The sequence below is a fragment of the Hemitrygon akajei genome, chromosome 7, assembly GCF_048418815.1.
Source record: "Hemitrygon akajei chromosome 7, sHemAka1.3, whole genome shotgun sequence".
NCBI classification, from domain to species: domain Eukaryota; kingdom Metazoa; phylum Chordata; class Chondrichthyes; order Myliobatiformes; family Dasyatidae; genus Hemitrygon; species Hemitrygon akajei.
The window spans coordinates 95306971-95333751 of NC_133130.1; the positions used below are offsets into that span (position 1 = coordinate 95306971).

General features: G+C 47.4%; 1 protein-coding gene across 6 annotated transcripts in view; it reads left to right on the forward strand.

The window, feature by feature from the left end:
• The first annotated feature begins 1136 nt into the window (after nt 1-1136).
• LOC140730693 (synapse differentiation-inducing gene protein 1-like) overlaps nt 1137-26781 on the forward strand; it is a 70213-nt gene continuing 44568 nt past the window's right edge. For 2 of the 6 annotated variants that reach the window (XM_073051479.1, XM_073051478.1), the window contains exons 1-2: nt 14689-15122; nt 20799-21374. In XM_073051479.1, coding sequence (XP_072907580.1) covers nt 14721-15122; nt 20799-21374 — 978 coding nt within the window. In that variant the 5' untranslated portion in view covers nt 14689-14720. Of the gene's footprint in view, nt 2073-2517; nt 2841-14688; nt 15123-20798; nt 21375-26781 lie in introns of those variants that run through there. The other 4 variants (XM_073051480.1, XM_073051482.1, XM_073051483.1 and 1 more) reach the window with 4 other exon arrangements.

Below are 26781 nucleotides of genomic sequence, written 5' to 3' on the forward strand. Positions count from 1 at the left end.
TATTTTAGGAACAGCTTCTTCTCCTTTGCTGTCAGATTTCTGAAAGGACATTGAACCAACCCATGTACCTCATCATTTTTGCTCTGTTGATGCATTACTTATTTCATTTTTTAAATATATTTATAAGTGCAATTTATAGTTTTTATGTATTGCGCTGTATGGCTGCCACAAAATATGCAGTATGTGATATGAAAGCTGATTCTTGTTATAGGGAGGTCGCTGGTTTATGGGTGACCGGGTGGATATACCAAAAGAGGAGCCAGGTGCTCCTTCCCTCTGCCAGCCTATAGGTCACCCTTGGGCAAGGTGGTTAGCCCCCCCCCTCCCCCTTTGATCAGAGCCATGAGAAGCCATGGGAACAAGTGGTGGATGGTCATATGAGCAGCTGATGCATATTAAGTCCTGGTTATGCAACCACTGACGCCAGGCAGACAATCTCTGAAGAGGATTGATAATGGCTGGGGTCACCCGTCTTGTCCTGGTCGTGGAAAGATAAAGATCACCCAGGTCATACGAGACGGCACATAATGAATGAACCAACAGGCCAGTATAGCCAGAACCGGTGTACAGGTACCAGATAGCCTCTCCTTCAATCAGAGGAGGCTCTTGATCCAAAACGTGGGTTATTCACTTCCCTCCCTAGATACTGGTTGACCCGCTGAGTTCCGTCAGCAGGTTGTTTCTTGCTGCGGGTTCCGGCATCCGCCGCCGCTTGTGTCTCCTTACAATTCTGCAGAGCAACCAGAGAAACACGTGGTCGAATCGAAACTCGCAAGCGGGGCCCTGTCTCTGCTGTTCACAATAGACTCCTGAGGTATGATTGTTGCCTAGCACTGACGCAGAGGGCCGAAGGGCCTCTTCTCATGCATTATGAACTCAGTGGCCTTGGAGTTGAATATCAGGCAAGTTCCGTGAAGTGTCTGAATGTAGCGAAATCTTGATGTATCTTAGACCCCCAGCATCACCTAAGAGATGGGAAGACCATTGTCTGATTCTCCAGTGGACCTCCGCAAGTCGACGTCAATTATTGATTACGTTTTTATTTAAGCGTTCGTTTGTTTAACTAAACTGATGTAACACACGCACAAAACGCTGGAGGAACTCGGCAGGTCAGGCAGCATCTGTGGAAGGGAATAGAGTCGAAGTTTTGTGATTTTATCTGAAACGCCCACGCTATTCCTTTCCAAAGATGCTGCTGAGTTCCTCCAGCATTTCGCGTGTGTTGCTTTGGATTTCCAGCATCCGCAGAATCTCTTGTGTTTCTGATGTAGCTCTATATTCTTACTAAAGTGACCGTTCGGCCGATTGAATCAATGTCAGCAGTTCCATCCTTCGCTAATTTTCCCCGTTATCTATTCTCCCCTGATTCCATTTCTCTCTCATAGCCCGGCGCCGCAGGTTACTGGTCACTCTCGGGGAAACTGCCTGTGACTGAAAGCAGTTGTTTTCCCGGGGTGAGGCGTTGGGAGGGAGGGGAGCTGAACTGTCCGTCCACGCACAGGAGCCGAACAATGCGGAAATCTGCTCAGATGTGGGCGAAACTGCTCCCCCTCCCCCTCCCCCTCAGTTGCAGTGGTTTCCGCGGGTAAAGAACGCTGCATGGATAAATGATGCCCACATAACAAGGAACTGGCATTTTCCGTGTGCCTGAAAAACGGTGCAGGGAGCGAACAGGCACGGCGGCCGTGTGCACAGAGGAATCTGGACGAATACCCACAAACAACGTGAGCAGAGACAGCCTCATACTGCAAACATGGGTCAGGAAGAACCCCCCTCCCTACATCGCCGGTAACCGGACTGTTGAAAGGATTGTGCTCCGTGTGGCGAGTTAAAACCCGGCGGTAGTTCTGTCTCTGGACCGTCTTAACCCGTGGGCAGCAGAACTGTGGAAGCTTTGCACTTGGGTCTGGAGTTGTGGCTGTCGGTGTGGGCGCACATAGTCCCTGGACTGCCTGGTGAGCGAGGAGACTCAACTCTAGAGTGGGAGAACTTTTAAAGAAACGTGCCTAACTGGATGTTAGGGGGTGGCGGAAATATATCGTGACTGGGTCGCCGGTTACTCCAGCTTAACGGTGAGCCCCCCCCAAAAAAAAAAACAACCTTAACCAACATTAGTACGTGTCAACGGGGCGGGAAAGGGGAAAAGTCTATCGCACTGTATCACATGCCTTCTCTTTCTCTCTCTCTCTCTCGCTCTCACACACACACGCTTAGGCATTGCTGTATGCACACCTTTACACAATCTCGCACACATACACAGACTCACGCACATACGCAAACTCATAGATGTGAACATACGCACATCCAGTGTTTAATACATAGCAACACTCACGTGCACATTTAATTATACATGAATGCACTTTATACTAATGCAAACACGAATTTATAAACAAAATGCGTTATAAGTATATCATGTGACCTACGTGTGTGTGTACTGACACTAATTTAACACGGTTTGTACGCACGGCTATGTAAACATACGTATATGTATCGGTATGTCTGCGCGCCTGTGTTCTTTCTGCACACAGACACGCATGTGTACCTGTACATATATATTTGCATAGACACTCCAGTTCACGCCCCGCCAAAGTGTGCCGGGAGGCAGGTTGTACCCGGAGACCTCCGGGGGGTCTGCCGGGCTGCGAGCTGCGGTCAGCGGGATAGGCTGGTCCGGAGGTGCGAGCGTCAGGACAGGCGATCCCTTCCACAATGCAGCAGTCCCGCTGCCTTCTCATGCGGTTCACACCCCCCGGAGGGACTCCTGGCTGTAAGAAGGCTCCTCCAACAACCCCGCGGACTGAGAGGGGCATTCGGCAGGGTCATTGAACGAGGAAGGTGAGGTAGGAGGGAGTGCATTTGAAACAAAATGTTGTAAGCGAAGAATGCGAAGCAGCGCGTTTATAGAGACACCCACACACGTATACATTCCACACACTAACTCAGGGCCACGCATCATTTCCCGGACACTGCAGAGCACGGGGATGAGTTCTGCTTCACAAATAAGCGCCCCGGCTGGTTTGTAACCGAAGCCCCACCGTGGCTGTTGTGCGTGCGGGGATTTGAGAAATCCTGCCGCTGTAGGGAGTCGTGATCTGATGGTCTGTGTGCCCCCCTTCATGTCTCTGCATCTTTCCGTAAGACTGGGCGAACACCTGTGTGTGTGTCTCTAACTCTAGATCTGTGTGCTGCCTTTTGCATCTATATACATTATTTTTGGCATGCTGTACAGTACAGGAAAAGGCCCTTCACCCCATCACATCCATGCCCAAATTTTTTTACCAGTCTACTCGAATCCCCATTTGCCTTTATTAGGTCCATACCCTTCTAAGCCTGTCTAAAATGTTCTGAAAGGTGGTCATTATGTCCAACTGCACCACTTCCTCAGGCTGTCAGTTCCACATATCAATGGCCCTCTGTTTAAATAAAAACTCTTCCTCTCATTCCCCCTCAAAATTCCAGCCACACACCTTAAATGTATGCACTCTTGTTTTTTTGTTATATCCCCGCTATAGGAGTGTGTGTGTGTGTGTGTGTGTGTGTGTGTGTGTGTGTGTGTGTGTGTGTGTGTGTGTGTGTGTGTGTGTGTGTGTGTGTGTGTGTGTGTGTGTGTGTGTGTGTGTGTGTGAGAGAGAGAGAGAGAGACTCATCCTATGTGTGCTTGTGATGCATCTGGTGTGTGTGTGTTAAACATAACAGATTCTGTAGATGCTGAAAATCTAGAGAAACACACACAAATTGCTGGAGGATTTCAACAGGCCAGGTGGCATCCATGGAGAGGAATAAACGGTCAACTTTTCTGGCCGAGATCCAAGTCCTGATGAAGGGTCTCGGCCGAAAAAACATCAGCTGTTTATTCCCCTCCGTAGATGCTGCCTGACCTGCTGAGTTTCTCCAGCATTCTGTGTGTATTGTTCCTGTGTGTTTGTGTGTGTGACGGTGTGAGTTTGAGGGTGTGGATGTGTTTGTATGACTGTGTGTTAGTAGAGGCTGTTGGGAGTTCACATAAAGATGGAAATGATTAAAGTTCCTTTTTTGCATGCCCTGGCGTAACCAAATTGTTAAAGGACTTGGTGGATTGCAAGTAGGTCGTTGCTGCAGTTCTTGTCGATTTGATCAACTGTAGGCAAAAAGCCAGCTGATTTTGCATGTGTGTATGTAGTACCTGGAGCTGTTTCTGCAGTCTGTCTTCAAACAGTCCCCCAATCCTTGTGATACCATGATCGATAATATTGGCAGTGTGTAACATAGGAGTTCAATTCGGTTTCACAACACTGATACATGGTTAATTATGGTATCATTGTCTCCAAAGCAGTGGTAGTTCTATTTATTTCAGTAAATAGTAAAGGTCTCTATGAACTATAAAATGAGCACAAAATAATCTGAATGAACTGCAATGAGAATTCAAGCTGTCCAATATTTGAAAGTTGTTTTGCTGTGCGAGGACAGTCTTGCCAAATCTAAAGTGGAAATATTCTTTGAATCACACATCTTCCACATCAGATGAGAGGAGTAACACAATCACCATGCTGGCAGCATCTTGGGCCAAGACCCATCCTCAGGAAATGTTAACTATTTATTCCTCTCCATAGATGCTGCCTGACCTGCTGAGTTCCTCCAGCATTTTGTGTGTGTTGATCAAGATTTCCAGCCTCTGCAGAATCCCTTGTGTTTGAGAGTGGAGGGGTGTTGGAGAAGGCAACATTTTTTTAACTGCAGCACTCCAAGGGATCCCCACCAAATGAGGGGAGAATGCCAAGCGTTACTTGGAAACTTGACATGCCTTGTCGAACGTCTACTGCTGCCGCTGTTTCTTTAAAGCTGCTGCAAAGTGACGAAATTAGGGTTCAATGTCTGAATGCCTGATTCAAAGGAAAGGACAGGTATCACATGGGATGTAATCGCACTATAGTCTGGGGAGTGGGGAAATGAGGAAGGAGCAAGAGCTTCTCTCTCCTCCATGTCTCTCCATACCCTTCTCTCTTTCTCTCCCTCTCTCCACTCTTCCCTTCCCTCTCTCCACTCTTCCATCTCCTCCCTCCGCTCTCCGCAACCCTCTCTCCAATCTCCCCATCCCTCTCCCTACTCTCCCCATCCCCCTCAATTCCCATAGCCTCTCAACTCTTCTCATCCCCCTCTCAACTCTCCCTTCCCACTCTCCACTCTCCCTTCCCTCTCCCTACTCTCCCCATCCCACTCTCCACTCTCCCCATCCCTGTCCCCACTCTCCCCATCCCCCTCAATTCCCATAGCCTCTCAACTCTCCCTTCCCACTCTCCACTCTCCCTACTCTCCCCATCCCACTCTCCACTCTCCCCATCCCTACTCTCCCCATCCCCCTCAATTCCCATAGCCTCTCAACTCTCCCTTCCCACTCTCCACTCTCCCTACTCTCCCCATCCCACTCTCCACTCTCCCCATCCCTGTCCCTACTCTCCCCATCCCCCTCAATTCCCATAGCCTCTCAACTCTCCCTTCCCACTCTCCACTCTCCCTTCTCTCCCCATCCCACTCTCCACTCTCCCCATCCCTCTCCCTACTCTCCCCATCCCCCTCAATTCCCATAGCCTCTCAACTCTTCTCATCCCCCTCTCAACTCTCCCTTCCCACTCTCCACTCTCCCTTCCCTCTCCCTACTCTCCCCATCCCACTCTCCACTCTCCCTTCCCACTCTCAACTCTCCCTTCCCACTCTCCACTCTCCCTTCCCTCTCCCGACTCTCCCCATCCCACTCTCCACTCTCCCCATCCCTCTCCCTACTCTCCCCATCCCCCTCAATTCCCATAGCCTCTCAACTCTCCCTTCCCACTCTCCACTCTCCCTTCCCTCTCCCTGCTCTCCTCATCCCACTCTCCACTCTCCCCATCCCTGTCCCTACTCACCCCATCCCCCTCAATTCCCATAGCCTCTCAACTCTTCTCATCCCCCTCTCAACTCTCCCTTCCCACTCTCCACTCTCCCTTCCCTCTCCCTACTCTCCCCATCCCACTCTCCACTCTCCCCATCCCTGTCCCTACTCTCCCCATCCCTTCATCTTTCCCCACCCCTCCACTCTCCCCTTTCCCCTCCCATCCACCCTCCACTATCTCCATTCCCCTTCTCTCTCTCTTCATCCCCTTCGCTCTCTCTTCATCCCCTCTCTCTCTCTCTTCATCCCCTTCGCTCTCTCTTCATCCCCTCTCTCTCTCTCTTCATCCCCTTCTCTCTCTCTTCATCCCCTTCTCTCTCTTCACCTCTCCTTCTCTCTCTCTCTTCATCCCCGTCTTTCTCTCTCTTCATCTCCTTCTCTCTCCATCCCCTCCTCTCTCTTCATCCCCTTCACTCTCTTTTCATCCCCTCCTCTCTCTCTTCATCTACTTCTCTCTCTCTTCATCCCCTTTTCTTTCTCTTCATCTACTTCTCTCTATACCCATCCACTTTTCTCTCTCTCTCTCTTTTACTCTCCCCATCCCAGTCTTTCTCTCTTTCTCCATCCCAGTTTCTCTCGTCCTCCATCCTGATCTCTCACTCACTCTAGCAAACCCCTTCTTTATTTCTTCACCACCCTTCTTTCTCTTCACCGCTCTCTCCATCCCCATCATCCTTCCCTCTCTCTCCATCTCCTTCCTTCTCTCTGTCTCCTTCCCCCTCTCACTGTCCCCTTCCCTTCCCTCCTTGTCCCCCTCCCCACCTGTCCCCCATTCCATTTCCCCCTCCTCCACATCCTCTTCCCCCATCCTCGTCCCCTCACATTATCCATTCCCTTCTCTCTCTCTCCAACCTCCTTACCCTCTCTCCATCCTCTTCTCTCCATTACACTTATTTCTCCCTCTATCCCCTTCACTCTTTCCATCCTTGTTCTCTGTCTCGCAACCTTCTTTCTCTCTTCCTCTCTGCATTGCCCTTCTCTCTCCCCTGCCCTTCCCCCATCCCCCTTCCTTCTCTCCACAGCTTCCCTCTCCCAACCCCTCCACCATCTCCCCAACCAAACTCTGATCCTTGCTTCTACCCTTTGCTCTCTCCACCCCTCCTTCCCCCTCTCCACCCCTCCTTCCCCCTCTCCAACCCTCCTTCCCCCCTCCAGCCCCTCTTCCCCCCTCCAGCCCCTCTTCCCCCTCCAGCCCCTCTTCCTCCTCTCCACCACTCCTTCCCTCTCCGCCCCTCCTTCCCCCTCTGCAACCCTCCTTCCCCCTCTCCAACCCTCCTTCCCCCCTCCAGCCCCTCTTCCTCCTCTCCACCACTCCTTCCCCTTCTCCTTCCCTCTCCGCCCCTCCTTCCCTCTCCACCACTCCTTCCCTCTCCGCCCCTCCTTCCCTCTCCACCTCTCCTTCCCCTTCTCCTTCCCTCTCCACCCCTCCTTCCCCCTCTCCACCCCTCCTTCCCCCTCTCCACCCCTCCTTCCCCCTCTCCAACCCTCCTTCCCCCCTCCAGCCCCTCTTCCCCCCTCCAGCCCCTCTTCCCCCCTCCAGCCCCTCTTCCTCCTCTCCACCACTCCTTCCCCTTCTCCTTCCCTCTCCGCCCCTCCTTCCCCCTCTCCAACCCTCCTTCCCCCTCTCCAACCCTCCTTCCCCCCTCCAGCCCCTCTTCCCCCCTCCAGCCCCTCTTCCTCCTCTCCACCACTCCTTCCCCTTCTCCTTCCCTCTCCGCCCCTCCTTCCCTCTCCACCACTCCTTCCCCTTCTCCTTCCCTCTCCGCCCCTCCTTCCCTCTCCACCCCTCCTTCCCCCTCACCACCCCCCTCTCCAGCCCCTTCCCTCCCTTTCTCAAGCCCCATTCCTTCCCTCCCTCCAGCCCCCGTCCTCCCCTTCTCTCTCTCCACCCTCCCCTCCCTATCTCCTCCCCTTTTCTCTCGCTGCACTTTCTCTGTGTCTGTTGCATTTCATTCTGCATTCAGCTGTTGTTCTATCTCGAAGCACTCTGTAAAAAATTGGTCAGCACAAGCTTTTCACTGCATTTCTGTGCACGTGATAACTCTAATTCCAATTCCACCTGCACCTTCCCCACGTTAACCTGCTCTGCTCAGACTCTTCCCCATTGCTCGTGATGCTGCACCAGTTGAAGGTACAACCTCTCTCCTCATGCACTGTTGCATTCTAAGAAGACTTGTAGGCAGAGCTGCTTCTGTTGAATGGCATTTAGTCAATTGCGTACTGGTCCCAGAATCTCAGACTTGTTCCAGTACAGAGACAAGCTTATCATCTCATCTAGCTGCCCTCTGCAGGACAATTGATTCAGTTGTTTTTAATCCAGACACGACTGATATTTGGATTGTGGGGTCAAATGACCCTTATAGAACTGCCCTGTCTCCCAGGTCTTCACTTCTTCATGAGAACCTCTACCATGGCGTGCCAATGCAGTTGCTCAAACAGTGAACACTCATGATAGATTATGTGTGTGGACCCGGTTGGTGCTCGAGGTGAACAGAAAATCAACACGGCGTCCTCTGATTTTTTTTGTTCTATTGGGTTCTTCATTCTTCATTAATGCTTCACTTCATGTTTACTGTTGCACCTCTGCTGGTTCGTGGATGTGGCTGCAGCTTAGCTTTTCATTGTGTCTGTACATTCATGGATTTGTCCCTTTGACAACAAACTTGACTCCATCCATCAGCCTTTGGGATGCTCTGTATCCGAGGGGGTGAGCAAATGGTCCCTGGGGCACTTCAGAGTCATGGTGGGAAAGGAACAGTGGGGAAAGCCAACTCCAGTGGCGTATTGCTCCCGACAGAATCCTTGGAGCATGCCGTGACATTTCAAGGTCTCATGACAACTACCACCCCTCCCCTGCCAGGTGGACCCCAAGTCTTACATTATATGATGCAGTCACAGCCTTGAATATGCAGGACATCCATTTAGAACAGAAATTAGGAGAAATTTGTTTAGTCAGAGGGTGGCGAGTCTGTGGAATTCATTGTTGTGGAGGCTAAGTCATTTTCTACAGGCTGAATGGCCTAATTCTGTTCCGATATCTGATCAGAGCAAGGATGAATGTGTTACTGGAGCACTGCATTAACTAAAGGAAACCCTTACTTGACATGGAGTAATAAGAATTGGCGAAGTACTTAATAATGCAAGAAATGATGGTTTGATATTGTTTCATCTATCCTCTAAAAAAGGCAGTCAATAACTCCAATTATTTCCCTGGTTTTGAAATTAACCGTTATGATCTGTCTGCATTAATAAAGGACAATTACTAGTGTCTTTCCAGTTAGCAGGTCAGTCAAAGTAAATTTATTATCAAAGTACATGTATGCCACCCTGAGATTCTTGTGGCATTCTCCATAGAACAAACAACAGAATTAATGAAAAGCTACACACAAACAAAGACTGGCAAGCAACGAATGTGTAAATACAAAAAAACTTTAAAAATAATAATAAATAATGCTGAGAACATGAGCTATGGAGTCATTGAAGGTGAGTCCATTGGTTGTGGAATCAGTTCAGACAATGTCCATGCACACAGAAGATGGGTGTCTACTCCTGGTTTTGCCTTGTGTATCCTAATTCCTGCTTTCACTCGGAAAGGCTTTGGTTCTTCCCTGAACATCATGAATGTCATCCAACTCAGCAAGCAGGGGGATTCTTGTATTAGGTGTGTGTGTGTGTGTGTGTGTGTGTGTGTGTGTGAGTGTGTGTGTGTGTGTGTGTGTGTGTGTGAGTGTGTGTGTGTGTGTGTGAGTGTGTGTGTGTGTGTGTGTGTGTGTGTGTGAGTGTGTGTGTGTGTGTGTGTGTGTGTGTGTGTGTGAGTGTGAGTGTGTGTGTGTGTGTGTGTGTGTGTGTGTGTGTGTGTGTGTGTGGGTGTGTGTGTTTGTGTGTGTGTGTGTGTGTGTGTGTGTGTGTGTGTGTTTGTGTGTGTGTGTGTGTGTGTGTGTGTGTGTGTGTGTGTGAGTGTGTGTGTGTGTGTGTGTGTGTGTGTGTTGTGTGTGTGTGTGTGTGTGTGTGTGTGTGTGTGTGTGAGTGTGTGTGTGTGTGTGTGTGTGTGTGTGTGTGTGTGTGAGAGTGTGAGTGTGTGTGTGTGTGTGTGTGTGTGTGTGTGTGCGCGCGTGCGTGCCCTTAAGTCAGGGCGCTGTCATGACAAGCTTTTTGCACCGATCTTTTTGGTGATTGCTCATCGTACGGCGTGTCTTGAGCATCTGAAACCTGGCGGAGCCCATCCCTCTCCAGGAGATGTTAGGCGTTAGGAAAACAGTAAACATCATGCCTTAGGAGCTGAGGGATCCTGTCACTCTGAATTTATGATGCGCTGAGCCAGCAAGCATACCCTTGAATGTTCCTGGATTGCTATTGGAGAAGACACAGGTAGATTTCATGTCCTTCTGGAATGAGTCATAATTAACTCCAGTCCTGCCCTGCAAGGTGGTGCGGGTGAGACACAGTGGCATTTTGCAAGCAGCTAACAAAACTACTAACTACAGGTGTGCACCCCTTAACGTCCATTCGGACACGTCCGATCGCATATACATCTGTAGTCCCGATCGAGAATGTGACGTAGCGGACATAACCAATCTCGTGTATCGCACATCTCTTGAATGTAGTAGTTTAATTTTCTTATGAAAATATTACCGTAAAGTGCATCATGGCTTCCAAACGCAGCAAAACCACTCCTAGTGATAGCAGCAGCAAGAGGCAAAGGAAGCGTATTGGTTTGGAAGTGAAACAAAAGGTTACTAAACAATATGAAGGTGAAAAACCAGTGAATGCTATTGCTCGGGATTTAGGCATGTCGTGCCTGGCAACTACGACGATCCTGAAAAACAAAGAAAAAATGCTCAAAGCTGTTAAAGGATCGGCTTCACTGAAAACTACAAGGCTCACGGAAATGCGAGAGGGACCTGCAGTATATTGGATAGGGAGAAATTACTAGTGACATGAATTTAGTTAATACAGGTGCACTACAGTACTCCATATAGGTTTGCTAAGTACGTAATATGGTGTTCGCACAACGTCCAAATCACATAACGTCGGATTTCACAGAACATATTGTGGACGTTATGCGATGCATACATACATGTATTTTACTAAATATACTTTTTCTGGACTATGATCACTGCAATCACAGCCTGTAATTTCTCTCTGGGAGTTGTGCTTTTGAACCATCTGTACAACCCTGCATTTTTGGGGTATCCTAAAGGATTCTGCGAACTGGACTCCCGAGAATGCAGGTACGGCCAAGGCAGGCATTGCCGGATTGAAACTTCAGGCTTGATCAAAGCAGCGGGGCCCAGTCCTGAGGGTGGAAGTCAAACTGGTGTTTAGCCAGTTTAAGCACCGGCAGATTTAAAAGATGAAAACGCCGAGGCTGAGGGTGAGGGCGAACCGGTGTTCAGCTCACTACTCTGTGAGGCTTCACTTGCCTCAGTACTGAACTGACTCTCCAGCTGCAGCCTACAGCCATTGGGCTCCTGGACCAGCTGCAGCCTACAGCCATCGGGCTCCTGGACCGGCTGCGGCCTACAGCCATTGGGCTCCTGGACCAGCTGCAGCCTACAGCCATCGGGCTCCTGGACTGGCTGCAGCCTATAGCCATCGGGCTCCTGGACTGGCTGCGGCCTACACCCATCAGGCTCCTGGACTGGCTGCGGCCTACAGCCATCGGGCTCCTGGACTGGCTGCAGCCTACACCCATCAGGCTCCTGGACCGGCTGTGGCCTACAGCCATCGGGCTCCTGGACCAGCTGCAGTGCTGACCTGGCACTGTGGCTGTGGACTCACTTTCAGGGACTCTACAGTTTATGTTCTGTGCGTTATTTGCTTACTTTTTAATTGTTTGTACTATTTGTTAATTTTCACACACTGTTTGCTTGACGGTCTTAGTTGTGTGGGGGTTTTTCATGGATTTTATGGTGCCATTGTGCTTTTTTGTTTTGTGCCTGCCTGCAAGAAGATAAATCTGAAGGTTATGTATGGTATACAGTGTCTTCTGTAAGTATTCAGCCCACAACCCTTTGTTCACATAAGTGAGTATTACAATCAGGGGTTTTGATCAATTTCACTGAGAATTTTGATCTGTGAATCACATTCCCCTTTTTATCACAGTAGTGCCCAAAAAGCAGGGAGATAGTAAAGCATGGAAAACTTAAAATTCAAAAACCGAAATGCCAGCAGTACAAAAGTATTCGTCGCCATTTGCTTATTACTTAGTTGAACCACCTCTCACAGCTATTACAGCCAGTATTTGTTTTGAACAAATCACTATTAGCTGTGCAAAATGTGATGGAGCAAGATTTGCCCATCCCTCCTTGCAAAATTGCTCAAGCTGTGCCAGGGTAGTTGGGGAGGGGCAATGGACAGCGATCTTGAGGTCTTGCCGGAGATGTCCTTCCTTGCCACTCTTCCATAAGCACCCATTTTGTGCAAGGCCTTAGAAATGGGGAGCCATGAATTTCATCTCCAGTTGCGTCCACTGACTTCTGCAGCTCACTCAGAGTGACTGTTGGTGTCACAGTGGCCTCTGTTACAAATGTCCATTTTTCTTTGGTGATTCAGTTTAGAGGATTTGCCTGACCTAGGCAGTGTGGCTGTGGTTTCATACTTTTTCCACATTTTCACAATGGACTGCACTGAGCTCCATATGTTCAGTGTCTTTCAGATTGTCTTATACCCTTGCCCTGATTTGTACTTCTCTATTATCATTTCCCTAACCTGTCTTGAATGCTCTTCTCTTAATTTTGCTTTGGTCTGTTGAAAATCTACCATACTGTTGGATCTTATATAGAGAGGGGATATTTATTCTTGTGGAGAGGCATTGATCGTGTGGATGTCAGAGGCTTTTTCCCAGGGCTGAAATGGCTGCTACAAGAGGACACAGGTTTAAGGTGTTGGGGAGTAGATAGAGGAGATATCAGGGGTAAGTTTTTTACTCAGAGAGTGGTGAGTGCGTGGAATGGGCTGCCGGCAACGGTGGTGGAGGCGGATACGATAGGGTCTTTTAAGAGACTTTTGGATAGGTACATGGAGCTTAGAAAAATAGAGGGCTATGGGTAAGCCTAGTAATTTCTAAGGTAGGGACATGTTCAGCACAATTTTATGGGCCAAAGGGCCTGTATTGTGCTGTAGGTTTTCTATGTCCTATGAATCCATTAAAAGCAGGTGATCCTCCAATTTCCTACATCAGCAAATTGGGTGAGTTGGCAGGTACTATTACAATATTGCACCTGAGGAAAGTTAATGTAGTAATTACAAAGGGGATGAATAGCTTTTCAGGCTCACAATTTAGATTTTTAACTTTTAGTAAATTGTGGACAGGTTTTGGAACTTTTCTTTTAATTTGACATGGTACACAATATTTTATAGATCAGCTCAAAAAATCTTACTTCAATATATTTTAAATATAGAAAATGAGACAGTAAAATGTGAAAATGGTTGTGGGGGTTGATTATTTTCTCAAGGCACTTTACATACTTTGATAATAAATGTACCTTGAACTCATACAGCCATGGAATAAAAGAGCAATACAACACAGATACAGACCCTTCAGCCCATCGAGTCCAAGCTGACCATCAGCCGCCCATTTAAACTGATCTTATATTAATCCAATTTTATGCCTTGCACATGCCCATCGACTGCCCCCAGATTTTCCCCACACACTTACACACGGGTCACTTTACAGTGGCCAATTAATCAACCAGAGGTCACATCTTTGCGATGTGGGAGGAGAACAGGTTGCCAGGGGAAACCCAAGGAGTCACAGAGGGAGCATGCAAACTCCACACAGACAAGATGCTGGAGGAACTCAGCAGGCCAGGCAGCATCTATGGAAAAGAGTAAACAGTCAACGCTTTGGGCCGAGCCCCTTCATCAGGACTGGAAAGGAAGTAGAGAAGTCAGAGTAAGAAGATGGGACGAGGGAAGAAGGTGGTAGGTGATATGTGAAACCAGGAGAGAGGGAGGGGTTAAGTAAAGAGCTGGGAAGTTGATGGGTAAAAAAGATAAGGGGGGAATCTGATAGGAAAGAGTAGAAAACTGTGGAAGAAAAGGAATGGGGAGGAGCTCTAAGGGGAGGTGATGGGCAGATAAAACCATAAGACATAGGAGCAGAATTAGGCCATTCAGTCCATCGAGTCTGCTCCACCATTCCATCATGGCTGATCCCGGATCCCACTCAAGCCCAAACACCTGCCTTCTCACCATATCCTTTGATGCCCTGACCGATCAGGAAACAATCGACTTCCACCTTAAATATACCCACGGACTTGGCCTTCACTGCAATCTGTGGCAAGTCTTTGGCTTAAAAAATTCCTCCTTACCTCTGTTCTAAAGAGTCACCCCTCAGTTTTGAGGCTGTGCCCTCTAGTTCTGGATACCCCCACCATCGGAAATGTCCTCTCTACACTCGCCCTATCTAGTCCTTTCAACATTCAGTAGGTTTCAAAGAGATCTCCCTCATTCTTCTAAATTCCAGTGAGTACAGGCCCAAAGCTGCCAAACGCTCCTCGTTTGTTAACTCCTTCATTCCCGGAATCATCCTCGTGAACTTCCTCCAGATTCTCTCTAATTACAACACATCCTTTATGAGATATGGCGCCCAAAACTGTTGGCAGTACTCTAATTGCAGTCTGACTAGTGTCTTATACAGCCTCAGCATTATCTCCTTACTCTTATATTTTATTCCCTTTGAAATAAATGCTAACATTGCAGTTGCCTTCTTTACCACAGACTCAACATTATCTGTTATTGCTGATTATCTGTTATTTGTGAAGTGGGGTGCCGTGCGCAATCATAATCAATTGAAAATGGACGTGGGAACATGGAGGAACATCGGGAAATCTCCAGGAAGACCTTCTTTGTTGCTGCTGCTGCTGTGAGGTTCGGGACTCTGCTGGGAAGAACAGGCCCCCAGTCCTCGGGGTCGCGTTGGCGGGGGCGTCTTAGTACGCTCGGCAGAGGATGGTGCTCGGAGAAGCTGTGCCGGAGGGGATGGTCGTCAGCTCGGAGGTTCGACGGACTCGGAGTCCGCTGCGGTCAGGTCGCTTTCACTGTGTGCTGTGTCTGCAAGGCTGGATTCGACGGAGCTTTCATTGTGTGCTGCGTCTGTGAGGCTGAGTTGGGCAGCGACGTGGAAGTCCATAGTAGGGGTATTCCCTTCTGCCGCCAGCGTGTCTGGGATGGCGAGTCTGTCGGGACCCTGGGGACTCGTGGAAACTGTGTGGTGATTTCTTTTGAACTTATAATCCTTTAACATCTTTGGACTATTTTTACTGTGCCCATAGTCTGTTTTTTATCAATTATGCTATTGTTTGCACTGTTGTAACTATGTGGTTTTGTGCAGGTATTGTAGCTTTAGTTTTTGGTCTCGGTTGTCTGGTGGGTTTGGAGCTCCTTTCCGGGGAACGCACTAAGACGGTAGCGTGATATTAATACGCAGCAGCCTCTCCGGACTCTGGATTGGGGATTGCCAAATGTTATGTGGATTTTCTAGTGTAGTCTGTTTTGTTGTGTGCTTTTGTGATATCATTCTGGAGGAACGTTGTCTCATTTTTTAACTGCATTGCATTTGTGGTTTCTAAATGACAATAAACTGAATCTGAATTTGAACATGTAAATTAACCTTCTGGGAGTCTTGCACGAGGACTCCTGAGTCCCTTTACGCTTCTGATGTTTGAGATTTCTCCCCATTTAGATAATAGTTTGCACTATTGTTCCTTTTACCAAAATGCATTATCCTACATTTCCCAACACTATTCCATCTGCCACTATTTTGCCCATTCTTCCAATTTGTCTAAGTCCTACTACAATCGCATTGCTTCCTCCGCACTACCTACCCCTCCACCTATCTTCATATCATCCACTAACTTTGCCACAAAGCCGTTAATTCCGTTATCCAAATCATTGACAAACAATGTGAAAAGTAGCGGTCCCAATACTGACACCCCCCCCCCCCCCCCCAGGAACACCACTCGACACCAACAGCCAAACAGAAAGGCTCCTTTTATTCCCACTCACTGCCTCCTGGCTGTCAGCCATTCCTCTATCCATGCCAGTATCTTTCCTGTAATGCCATAGGATTTATCTTGTTAAGTAGCCTCATGTGTGGCACCTCATCAAACACCTGAAAATCCAAGTAAATGACATCCACTACCTCTCCTTCGTCCACCCTGCTTGTTACTTCCTCAAAGAATTCTAACAGATCTGTCAGACAAGATTTCCCTTTACAGAAACCATGCTGATTTTGACTTACTTTATCATAGTCTCCAAGTACCTCATAACCTCATCCTTAATAATAGACTCCAACACTTTCCCAACCACTGAGGTTAGGCTAACTGGCCTATAATTTCCTTGCTTTTGCCTTCCTCCCTTTTTAAAGTGTGGAGTGATATTTCCAATCTTCTAGTCCTCTGGGACCATGCTAGATCAAGTGATTCTTGAAAGATCGTGACCAATGCATCCGTTATCTCTTGAGCAACCTCTCTCAGGTCTCTGGGATGTGGTCCATCTGGTCCAGGTGACTTATCCACCTTAAGACCTTTCAGCTTGCCTAGCACTTTTTCCTTTGTAATAGCAATGGCACTCACTCCTGCTCCCTGACGCTGAGGGACCTCTGGCACACAGCTAGTGTCTTTCACAGTAAAGGAGAATGCAAAGTACTCATTAAGTTAATTTGCCATTTCTTTGTCCCCCGATTACTACCTCACCAGCATCATTTTCCAGTGGTCCAGTATCAACTCTCACCTCTCTTTTACTCTTTATATAACTGAAAAATTATTTGGTATCCTGCTTTATATTATTTGTTAGTCTGTCCTCATATTTCATCTTCTCCCTTCTCATAGATTTGATGGTTGCATTTTGTTGGATTTTAAAAGCTTCTCAATCATCCAATGTCCCACTCACCTTTGCTACCTTATATGCCTTTTCCTTGGATTTTATGCAGTGCTTAACTTCCCTTGTCAGCCACGGTTGCCATTTGAGAACTTCTTCCTCTGTGAGACATATCTACCATGTGCCTTGTGAACTATTCCCAGAAACTTCAACCACCACAGTTCTGCCGTCATCCCCGCCAGTATTTCCCTCCAATCCACGTGGGCAAGCTCCTCTCTCATGCCTCTGTAATCCCCTTTATTCCATTGTGATACTGATACACGTGTCCCTCTCAAACTGCAGTATGAATTCAATCACATTATGATCACTGCCTCGTAAGGGTTCCTTTGCGTTAAGCTCCCTAGTAAGATCTACAAACGCTTGTAGGTTATTATACAACACCCAATCTAAGATAGCTTTTCCCCAAGTAGGCTCAAGTGCAAGCTGCTCTTAAAAAGCCATCTCGTGGGCATTCAACAAACTCCCCCTCTTGCAACCCGACACCAGCCTGATTTTCCCATTACAATTAACTCCACTGAAAAAAACTCAACATTCTCTGACCTTATGCCACCTCTTTCTAAAGATGTAATTCCATCTCTTACCAACAGAACCACACCACCGCCTGTGCCTTCCTGCTTGTACTTCCGATAACATCCTTTGATGTTAAGCTCCCAACCATGGCCTTCTTTCAGCCACGACACATTGATGCCACAACATCATATCAACCAGTCTTTAATTGTGTCAAGAGTTCATCCATCTGATTCTGAATGCTACGCACATTTAAATACAGCACCTTCAGTCCTGCATTTTTCACCCTTTTGAATTTTGCCTCTGTGGTACAACTTAACTCTTTGCTCTGTCTACAGTTGTACCCAATCGTTGGCTTGTCCTTCCTTACATTCATGTTACACCCATCATCTACTTGTAAACCTGCGGGCTCATCCTCAGCTCCATCATACTGGTATCCGTCGCCCTGCCGTATTAGTTTAAACCACTCCCAACAGCTCTAGTAAACCTGCCCGCCAGGATATTGGTCCCCCTCAGATCAAAGTGCAACCCATCCCTTTTGTACAAGTTACACCTGCCCCAATGATCCAGAAATCTGAATCCCTGCCCCCTGCTTCAGTTATTATGCCACCTCATTCTGTTCCTATTCTCCTCACTGAGATTACTATCTTTGAGGCCCTGCTTCTCAGCTTCCTTCCTAACTGAGAGGCAAGACCTCAAGGGTAGTAATCTCAGAATTACTAAGCACGCTTGCCTTCACTGGCAGTGAGTGTAAGGGCCAGGAAGTCATGTTGCAGATGGATAAAACTTTGTTCAGACTCCACTTGGAGAATTATGTGCAGTTCTGGTCACTGCATTACAGGAAGGATGTGGAGGCATTGAAAAGAGTATTGAAGACATTTGGCAACCTGGTGCTCATCAGTCAGGTCACAGAGTACAGTGCTCTGTTGCAGTTATGTAGGACATTGACACAGCACTTGGAGTACTACGTACAGTTTTGGTCACCCCGCTATGACGCCATGAAGCTGGAAAGAATGCAGAAACGATTTACAGAGATTGAAGGTGAGAGGAGAAAGAATGACTAGTGACCTGAGGGACAATTTTGTCAAGCGGCAAGTGGTGCGTATTTGGAACAAGTTGCCAGAGGAAGTGACTGAGGCTCGAACAGTAGCATTTGATCCGTGGCAATTGGACAGGTACATGGATAGGAAAGTTTTTGAGTGATGTAGCCCGAATGTGGCTTGCTTAGAGGGACTTCATGGTCAGCAGGGGGCCAGTTGGGCTGAAGGGCCTGTTCCATGCAAGATGACTCTGTAAAGTGTGGGATAGTGAGACATACTTGGTCCCTTGATAGCTTCCCTTTAAAACCTGTCTGGATAACAGATCTTCCCTGTCCACTGTCAGCACTCCTTAGGGAGATCACGTGGGCAGTTCAATAACTGCTTCATGAGTCAGGGCATCACGACTGAACCTGATCCCTATTATGCAGTCAGATGCAGTGGCAAATGAGGTATGGGTACTGTAGCAAAAACTAATTGCCATCCACCACAGTGGCGTGTTTTATCTGGCTGTGTTAAGTAGGTAGGGTGGTAAAGAACCCAAATGGCACGCTTGCCTTCACTGGCAGTGAGTGTAAGGGCCAGGAAGTCATGTTGCAGATGGATAAAACTTTGTTCAGACTCCACTTGGAGAATTACGTGCAGTTCTGGTCACTGCATTACAGGAAGGATGTGGAGACTTTGGAAAGAGTTTAGAAACAGTTCAGCAGGATGCTGCCTGGATGGGAGGGAATGAAATACAGTACAAGGGCAGGTTGGACAAATTATTGTCTTTTCATCTGAAGCATCAGAGGGGAGATCTGAAAGTTCATGAAATTATGAGAGGCTGACAATCAGAATCTTTTCCTCAGGGTAGAAATGTCAGATATTGGAGACCATGCTTTGAAGACGATGAGAGAAAGTTTAAAGAAGTTTTTTACACAGGGAATGGTAAACTGGCTGTCAGAAGCAGATATGGTAGTGACACGCTGGAGGCAGGAAGGCATGTTCCCGCTGATGGGTGAGTCCAGAACAGTGAATGGCAGTGCTGGCTAGAAGGGCTGAATGGCCTACTCCTGCACCTACTGTCTATTAGTGACAATTAACAGGCATTTAGTTGATTATAGGCCATGTGCAGGCAGATGGGATCAGATTAAATTGTCCTCATGGTCAGTACAGACATCAAGGAGCAAAGGACCTGTTCCTGTGCTATGATGTTCGAAACTTCTCCACAACATTGTCCGTCTGTATCCTCCTACAGCCACCTGAGTACTCTGACTTCCTTCAGTCCTGGCCTCTTGTGCTTCACGGCCTCTCACTGTCCTTCCTCCTCTGGACCTCCCTCCTTCACAGCACATGGGACAGCTCAGAGACAAGTTTGTCTAACCTCTCCAAATAGTACACGCCCTCTATTCCGGCTGGAATTGATTCTGGGAAACCTCTTCTGTGTCCCCTCCAAAGCTTCCACACCCTTCCCATAATGGGGAACCAGATGTGAACCAAACTAGATTTTTATGAAGCTGCAACGTTACTTTATGAAGCTTAAACTTTTATTCAATGCCTTGATTAATAAAGGCAAGGAAGTCATATTTATTCCTTCTTTACCATCCTATCCACCTGTACAGCCACTTTCAGGGAGATATGGACTTGGACTCTAAGATCTCTCTGAATATCAAATTTCTTTCTCTGAGCTTCATGTCTTTACTTTTGATCTCCCAAAGTCACAACAAATCCAGTCCCATTGGCCATCTAGCCTGCAACTGAATCCACAGCTCAGTATCAAGATTTATCAAGCATCATTCCCATGATAGGTTCTAGGACGTCAATGAAGTAGACAGAGGCAGCTGTACACTCAGTAGCCACTTTATTAGGTGTCTCCTGTACTGAATAAAGTGGCCACTGAGTGTATGTTCATTGTCTTCTGCTGCTGTAGCCCATCCACTTCAAGGTTTGATATGTTGTGCGTTCAGAGATGCTCTTCTGCACACCGCTGTTGTAACGTGGGGTTATTTGAGTTGCTGTCACCTTCCTGTCAGCTTGAACAGGTCTGGCCATTCTCCTCTGACCTCTCTCAATAACAAAGAGTTTTTGCCCACAGATCTGCCGCTCACTGGATGTTTTTTGTCACATCATTCTATATAAACTCTAGAGGTGGTTGTGTGTGAAAATCCCAGGAAATCAGCGGTTTCTGAGGTAATGAAGCCACCCCTTCTGGCACCAACAATCATTCCATGGTCAAAGTCACTTACATCACATTTCTTCCCTGTTCTGATGTTTGGTCTGAACAGCAACTGAACTTCTTGACAATGTGTACATGCTTTTATGCATTGAGTTGCTGTCACATGACTAGCTGATTAGCTATTTGCATTAAAAAGCAGGTACGTACAGGTGTATCTAATAAAGTGGCCGCTGAGTGTAGGTCTGCTGCTGTACAGGGTGGTGCCTCGCCACGTAATGCTAATAATTTTTTTTCATTTGCACAATAGGAGGAAGACCCAAAAGTCAGATGTGAGCTCCACTTTGATAACCTTTCCTCCTCGACAGCACTGGGAATCATCAGGAAAGCAGCTGGAGGGGCTGTGACAAAGAGAATGGAGGGCAGTCTGGATCAAAGCAAGGGCTCAAGTCCCAAACCTGGGAAGAGGAATGGGTTGATCAACACCAAAGACCTGAAGACAGACAGCAAGGACGGCCTGGTTTCTCTGTACTCGGCTCCTCAGTACCAGGGCTACGTGCTGGGGAGCTTTCCGTCTCTGAACTACATGGAACAGGGCAGAAATGGCTCCGATCAGCAACAGGTCCTGAACCCCCGCACCCTTCAGCACACTGTCGAGACCCAGTACCGACCTAATATCTTTATGCACTCGGAGAGCGTGCTGAGAGCCTGGGGGGAGATCGGCAGCACAGACTGCTGTGAAACAACTTTTATTGAAAGCAGATCGCCCATAAAGGACGGTCTGGACGATGGGGAGGACCACCTTATAGACCTGTCCACAGCTGACGGCAAACTTCAGACGCTCTCCTACGATGTGGAGGATGAAGACGAGTTCCAGGAGCTGGAGGTAGGACTGGTTGTGGCCCTGAGGCCCGGAATGGTTGTGGAGTACTGGAAGGTACTTGTAATCTAATGCAACCAATGGGAATGAGCACAGAGTTCAGTCCAGCTTGCATTTCGCCTAATTTTAGCCAGGACACAAGGGACAGAGTTATAGAGGGAGGTTGAGCTGTTCAGCAGCCAATTCTAACCAAAACAATCGCCGCTGTTGGCAACCCATCTGGATTTATTATATTTGCCCTCACCTCCAATAATGATTGTTCCAAAGTTCGATCCTGTATTAGCAATTAACAAACTTACAATCTTGAAGTGATGAAACTTAAGTGTACCCAAGTGTAAATTAAGCGTAGTTGAACATAATTAAGCGAAATTGAGCAGTCAACAAAAGATATGACTTTCATTGGCCCCCAGCTGCAATCTACCATAGACAAAGTACAAAGACATAACTTATTCCCTTCACTTTTATTCTGCCCTCACCCGTGTGACTCGTTACCGTAATGAATGCACAACACAGGATACAATGCAGATAGAGAACAGATGCATGGCTCCTACAAGCACGTTTGAACATCTGCTTGCAGCATGAAAGAATGGGGTGGGGGGGGGGTGAATGTATAGAGACGTATAGAGTTATGAGGGGCAAATGCAAGGTGAATCTGCAGTCTTTTTCCCAGCACTAGAGGGTATAGGTTTAAGGTGAGAGGGGAAAAATGTAATTGAAACTGAGGGGCAACTTTTCACCCAGAGGGTGGTCAGAACACGGAACGAGCTGCCGGGGAGGTTTCGGAAACAGAGTCGATAGCAACGTTTCAGAAGCATTTCGACAGACACATGGACAGGCAGGGAGTGCGGGGAGATGTGGCGACGTGGACCCTGATGGGATCGGTTTAATTTGGCAGCATGGTCAGCAGAAACACTGTGAGCTGATGGGCCTGTCCCTGTATTTTAGATTTCTCTGTTCTACGTAGGTGTAAGCTACGTAGAAGGTGGCAACTTTTCTTCTGCTTCAGAGTGGACGTTCCACCTCAATGGTAATAGATTCTCTGAAAGGCCGATCTCCTTGGTTCACATCTTGTAAACCGTTTGGAACACAGGAGATTTTATTTTGGGAGAGGCTGCAGCATGCATATTAGCTGCCAAGTTCCCTTATTTATTTAGAGGTCCTTCTGGTCCAACGAGCCACAGCACCCAGCAACCCACCTACTTAACAATAGCTTCATCACAGGACAATTTACAACTGCCATGCGTTTCCTCCAGATGCTCCGGTTTCCTCCCACAACTCAAAGACATGCCGGCTTAGGGTTAGCAAGCTGTGGGCGTACTATGTTGGCGCAGAAGTGTGGTGACACTTGTGGCTGTCCCACCACCATCTTCGGGTTGTGTTGGTCATTGGCGCAAAAACAACGGATCACTGTACATTTTGATGTTTCAATGCACGTGTGGCAAATAAAGCTCATCTTTATCTTTTTTTAATCTACAACCCATTTCTGTTGAAATATAATGGGTTGAAACACAAGGATGATAGCAAAATGGAGGGCTATGTAGGAGAGAAGGGTTAGGTTGATCTTAGAGTAGGTTAAAAGGTTGGCACAACACTGTGGGCAGAGGGACCTGTACTCTGCTATATTTTTCTTTGGATTATGTTCTATTTCTGATCTCTAGCATCTGCTGGGAGTGGTGGTAGAGGCAGATACATTGAGGGCATTTAAGAAACTTAGGTAGGCTCATGGATGATAGAAAAAAGGTGGAGGGAACGGTTAGGTTGATCATAGTGTAGGTTACAATATTCCATGTTTTCCAAGAACATACGACAACCTTTATGAATGCCTTTCATAAAATCCTTTAAATCTCAGAGTGTTGCCAAAGCCCCAGGTTAACACTGATCAGACATCTTCAATAGGCGATGCCTCAAAAAGGCTGAGTCCATCATTAAGGACCCTCACCATCCAGAAAATGTCCTCTTCTCATTACGACCATCAGGGAGGAGAGGACATACAGGAGCCGGACGACACATGCTCAATATTTTAGGAGCAGCCTCTTCCTCTCCGCCTTCAAATTTTTGATGGGACTGTAAACACCATCTCACTTTTTGCACTACTTAGTTATATTTTTATATGTTTCTTATTGCAGCTTAGTACTTTATAATGTGTTGCACTGTACTGCTTATGCAAAATAACACATTTCACGACCTCTGTCAGTGATTAAAAACCTGATTCTGATTCAGAGTACGTACCTCCAACGTGTTTACAGTCCCCCACCACAAGACCCCATTATATGCTCCAGCCTTCACAGTTGGCTTGATCCGACCAACATCTGACTCACGGCAGGGGCATCCCCTGAGGCACACCTGTGGTCAGCGAACTAACCTCGGCAGCTGTGCCAGACAGCTCTGTGTTACACTGAACCTGTCAGAGTGCAAGAGTTGTTATCAAAACTGCAGCTGGTAATCTGCTGAGTTAATTGGTGGGCCGTAGGATCAGATTTCAGTCCTGAGAATAATTGTTTCCCTGGGCTATATTTGTGAAAATGTAAGTAAGGACACATCTCTGGACTAGCCGGTAATTACTGTGTGGGAGGCGATGCATGGAGGAGTCATGTTGAGTATGTCATTACCTGAAAACATCTCCAGCCATTCTGAGTTCTCTTAATGAGGATGTAGTTTGAGGGTAATTGGCAGAAGGGAGATGAGAGGAGTATTTGTTGCGTGGGGAATTGTTGTGATCTGTATTGTACATTCCGAGAGGGAAGGGAGTTCAGGCAGGGTGGCCTTGGGCAAAAGGGAAAGAAAGACTAATTGGATCTCTCTTTCAAAGAGTGGGTCCTGGCATAATTCCTCATTTGCCATTGGAGTCTACAGATGTTGCTTTCACAATTCCTCATATGCACTTTTTATTAGGTACCTGATAAAGTGGCAATTGAGTGTATGTGCGTGGCCTCATGTCGACCATCCACGTCAAAAGTTTGATGTGTTGTGTATTCAGAGATGATCTTCTGCACACCATTGTTATGACACACAGTTATTTGTGTTACTGTCGCCTTCCTGTCAGCTTGAACCAGTCTGACCATTCTACTCTGACCTCTCTCATTAACAAGGCGTTTTCACCCACAGAGTCGCTGCTCACTGGATGATTTTTGTTTCTCACATCATGCTCGGTAAACTCTCGAGACTGTTGTGTGAAAATTCCAGGAGATCAGCAGTTCCTGAGATACTCAAACCACCCCATCTGGCACCAACAATCATTCCACAGTCAAAGTCACTTAGATCACATGTCTTCCCCATTCTGATGTTTGGTCTAAACAACAACTGCACGCCATGGGAGCATAACAGTTATCGGGAGGCTATTACGGCTCAGGCCATTGGAGTGTGCAATTCAGTTTCTGCGCTGTCTGTAATGAGTGTATACGTTCTCCCCATGATTGCGTGGGTTTCCTCCGGGTGATCCAGTTTCCTCCCACAGTCCAAAGCCAGACCGGTTAGTAGGTGAATTGGTCATTGAAAGTCGTCCTGTGATTAGGTTAGGATTAAATAGCTGGGTCGATGGGCAGTGTGGCTCATTGTGCCTGTGGCTCTAAATAATAAGAACAATATCTGAACCCCTTGACCGTGTCTGCACACTTTTATGCAGAGTGGCTGCCAAATGATTGTCTGGATAGATATTTGCATTAACGAGCGGGTGTGCAAGTGTACCTAATAAAGTGGCCACTGAGTGAGTACCGTGATATTCGCCAGGCGAACTTTGCAAGTGCTTTTCCGCAAGTGCGCAGTGCAGCCATTCACCACTGCACATGCGGCCTGCTACTCAAGAGGCTGCAGGTGCTGGAATCTAGAGTTTGGAAAGCAAAGGCCTGCGTCAGGCAGCATTTAAGGAGGGGGAATGGACAACCGACGTTTATGGTCAGGGGCCTTCATCTGGACTGAAAGACGGGAGTTGATAGCCGGTACAAAGAGGTGAAGGGAATGGGTGAACAAGAGCAGGCAAGCGACAGGTGGATCCAGATGAGGAGGGGTGATAGCTGGAGGAGCGGAAAGTCCATGTGAAGGTTCTCGACCTGAAAACGTTGACTGTCCATCTCCCTCCACGAGTGCCACCTGTCCCCTTGAGTTTTTCCAGCGTTTGATCCGCAAACGGGTTATCGTGTGGTATTTTAATCAGCCTGTTGTTAGGTTTCGCTGTGTGTGTTGGTGTGTATGTTTCTTTGCAATGACTGTGGGCGAGTCTGTTCTGTCAGATGAATAAAGCCATCTTATGCTGTCTATATTTATCATATTGAGTGTCTTATATAAATTATCCCGTTATGGAACAGCACAGTCAACGTGCTGAACAAAATATCAGAGTGAAGTTAGCACTGGCATACATCAGATGGACATTCTAATTACACCCTCTGGTAAAGTGAGCATCCCCCACACAGTCCTGTGGAGATACAGGAGGCTGCAGATGCTGCCTCCTCCATAAGTCCTGATGAAGGGTCTCAACCCAAAATGACGACCGCCTGTTTCCCTCCACAAATGCTGCCTGGCACTCTGGGTTCCTCCAGCAGCTCGATTTTCTTTTCCTCTCCCTGTTTAATGCCGGTATGCTAGTCTCCTCTCCTCTCCCAGGAAGCTAATGGTACCTTTTCACTACCTTAACAAGCTATTAATCTTAAATAAACATTGGTATCAGTTTCAGCAACACACAAAATGCTGGAAGAAATCAGCAGGTCAGGCAGCATCTATGGAGAGGAATGAACAGTCAACGTTTCGGGCCGAGTCCTGACTTGAGGTGAGAGAGGGAACGTTTAAAGAGATGTGCAGGGCAGGTTTATTTACATAGAGAATGGGTGCTTGGAATATGCTGCCAGGGGAGATGCTGGAGTCAGAGATGACAGTTGCCTTTCAGAGGTTGTTAGATAGGCAGATGAACATGCGGAGGGAGGAAGGATGTCGATTGCTTATAGACAGAAGAGAATCATTTTAATTTGACATCGTGGTCAGCACAGACATTGCCAACAAACGGCCCGCTCCTACTCTCTACTGTTTTATATTTTGCACTCAGTTGTCAGGTACACCTGCCTGTTAATGCAAATACCAAATCAGCCAATCATGTGGCAGCAACTCAATGCATAAAAGCATGCAGACGTGGTCAAGAGGTTAAGCTGTTGTTCAGACAAAACATCAGAATGGGATAGAAAAGTGATCCAAGTGACTTTGACCGTGGAATGATTGTTGGTGCCAGATGGGGTGGTTTGCGTATCTCAGAAACTGCTGATCTCCTGGGATTTCCACACACCACAGTCTCTAGAGTTTACAGAGAATGGTGTGAAAAACACACAGCCAGTGAGTGCCACTTCTGGGGTGAAAATGCCTTGTTAATGAGAGCGGTCAGAGGAGAATGGCCAGACTGGTTCAAGCTGACAGGAAGGCAACAGTAACTCAA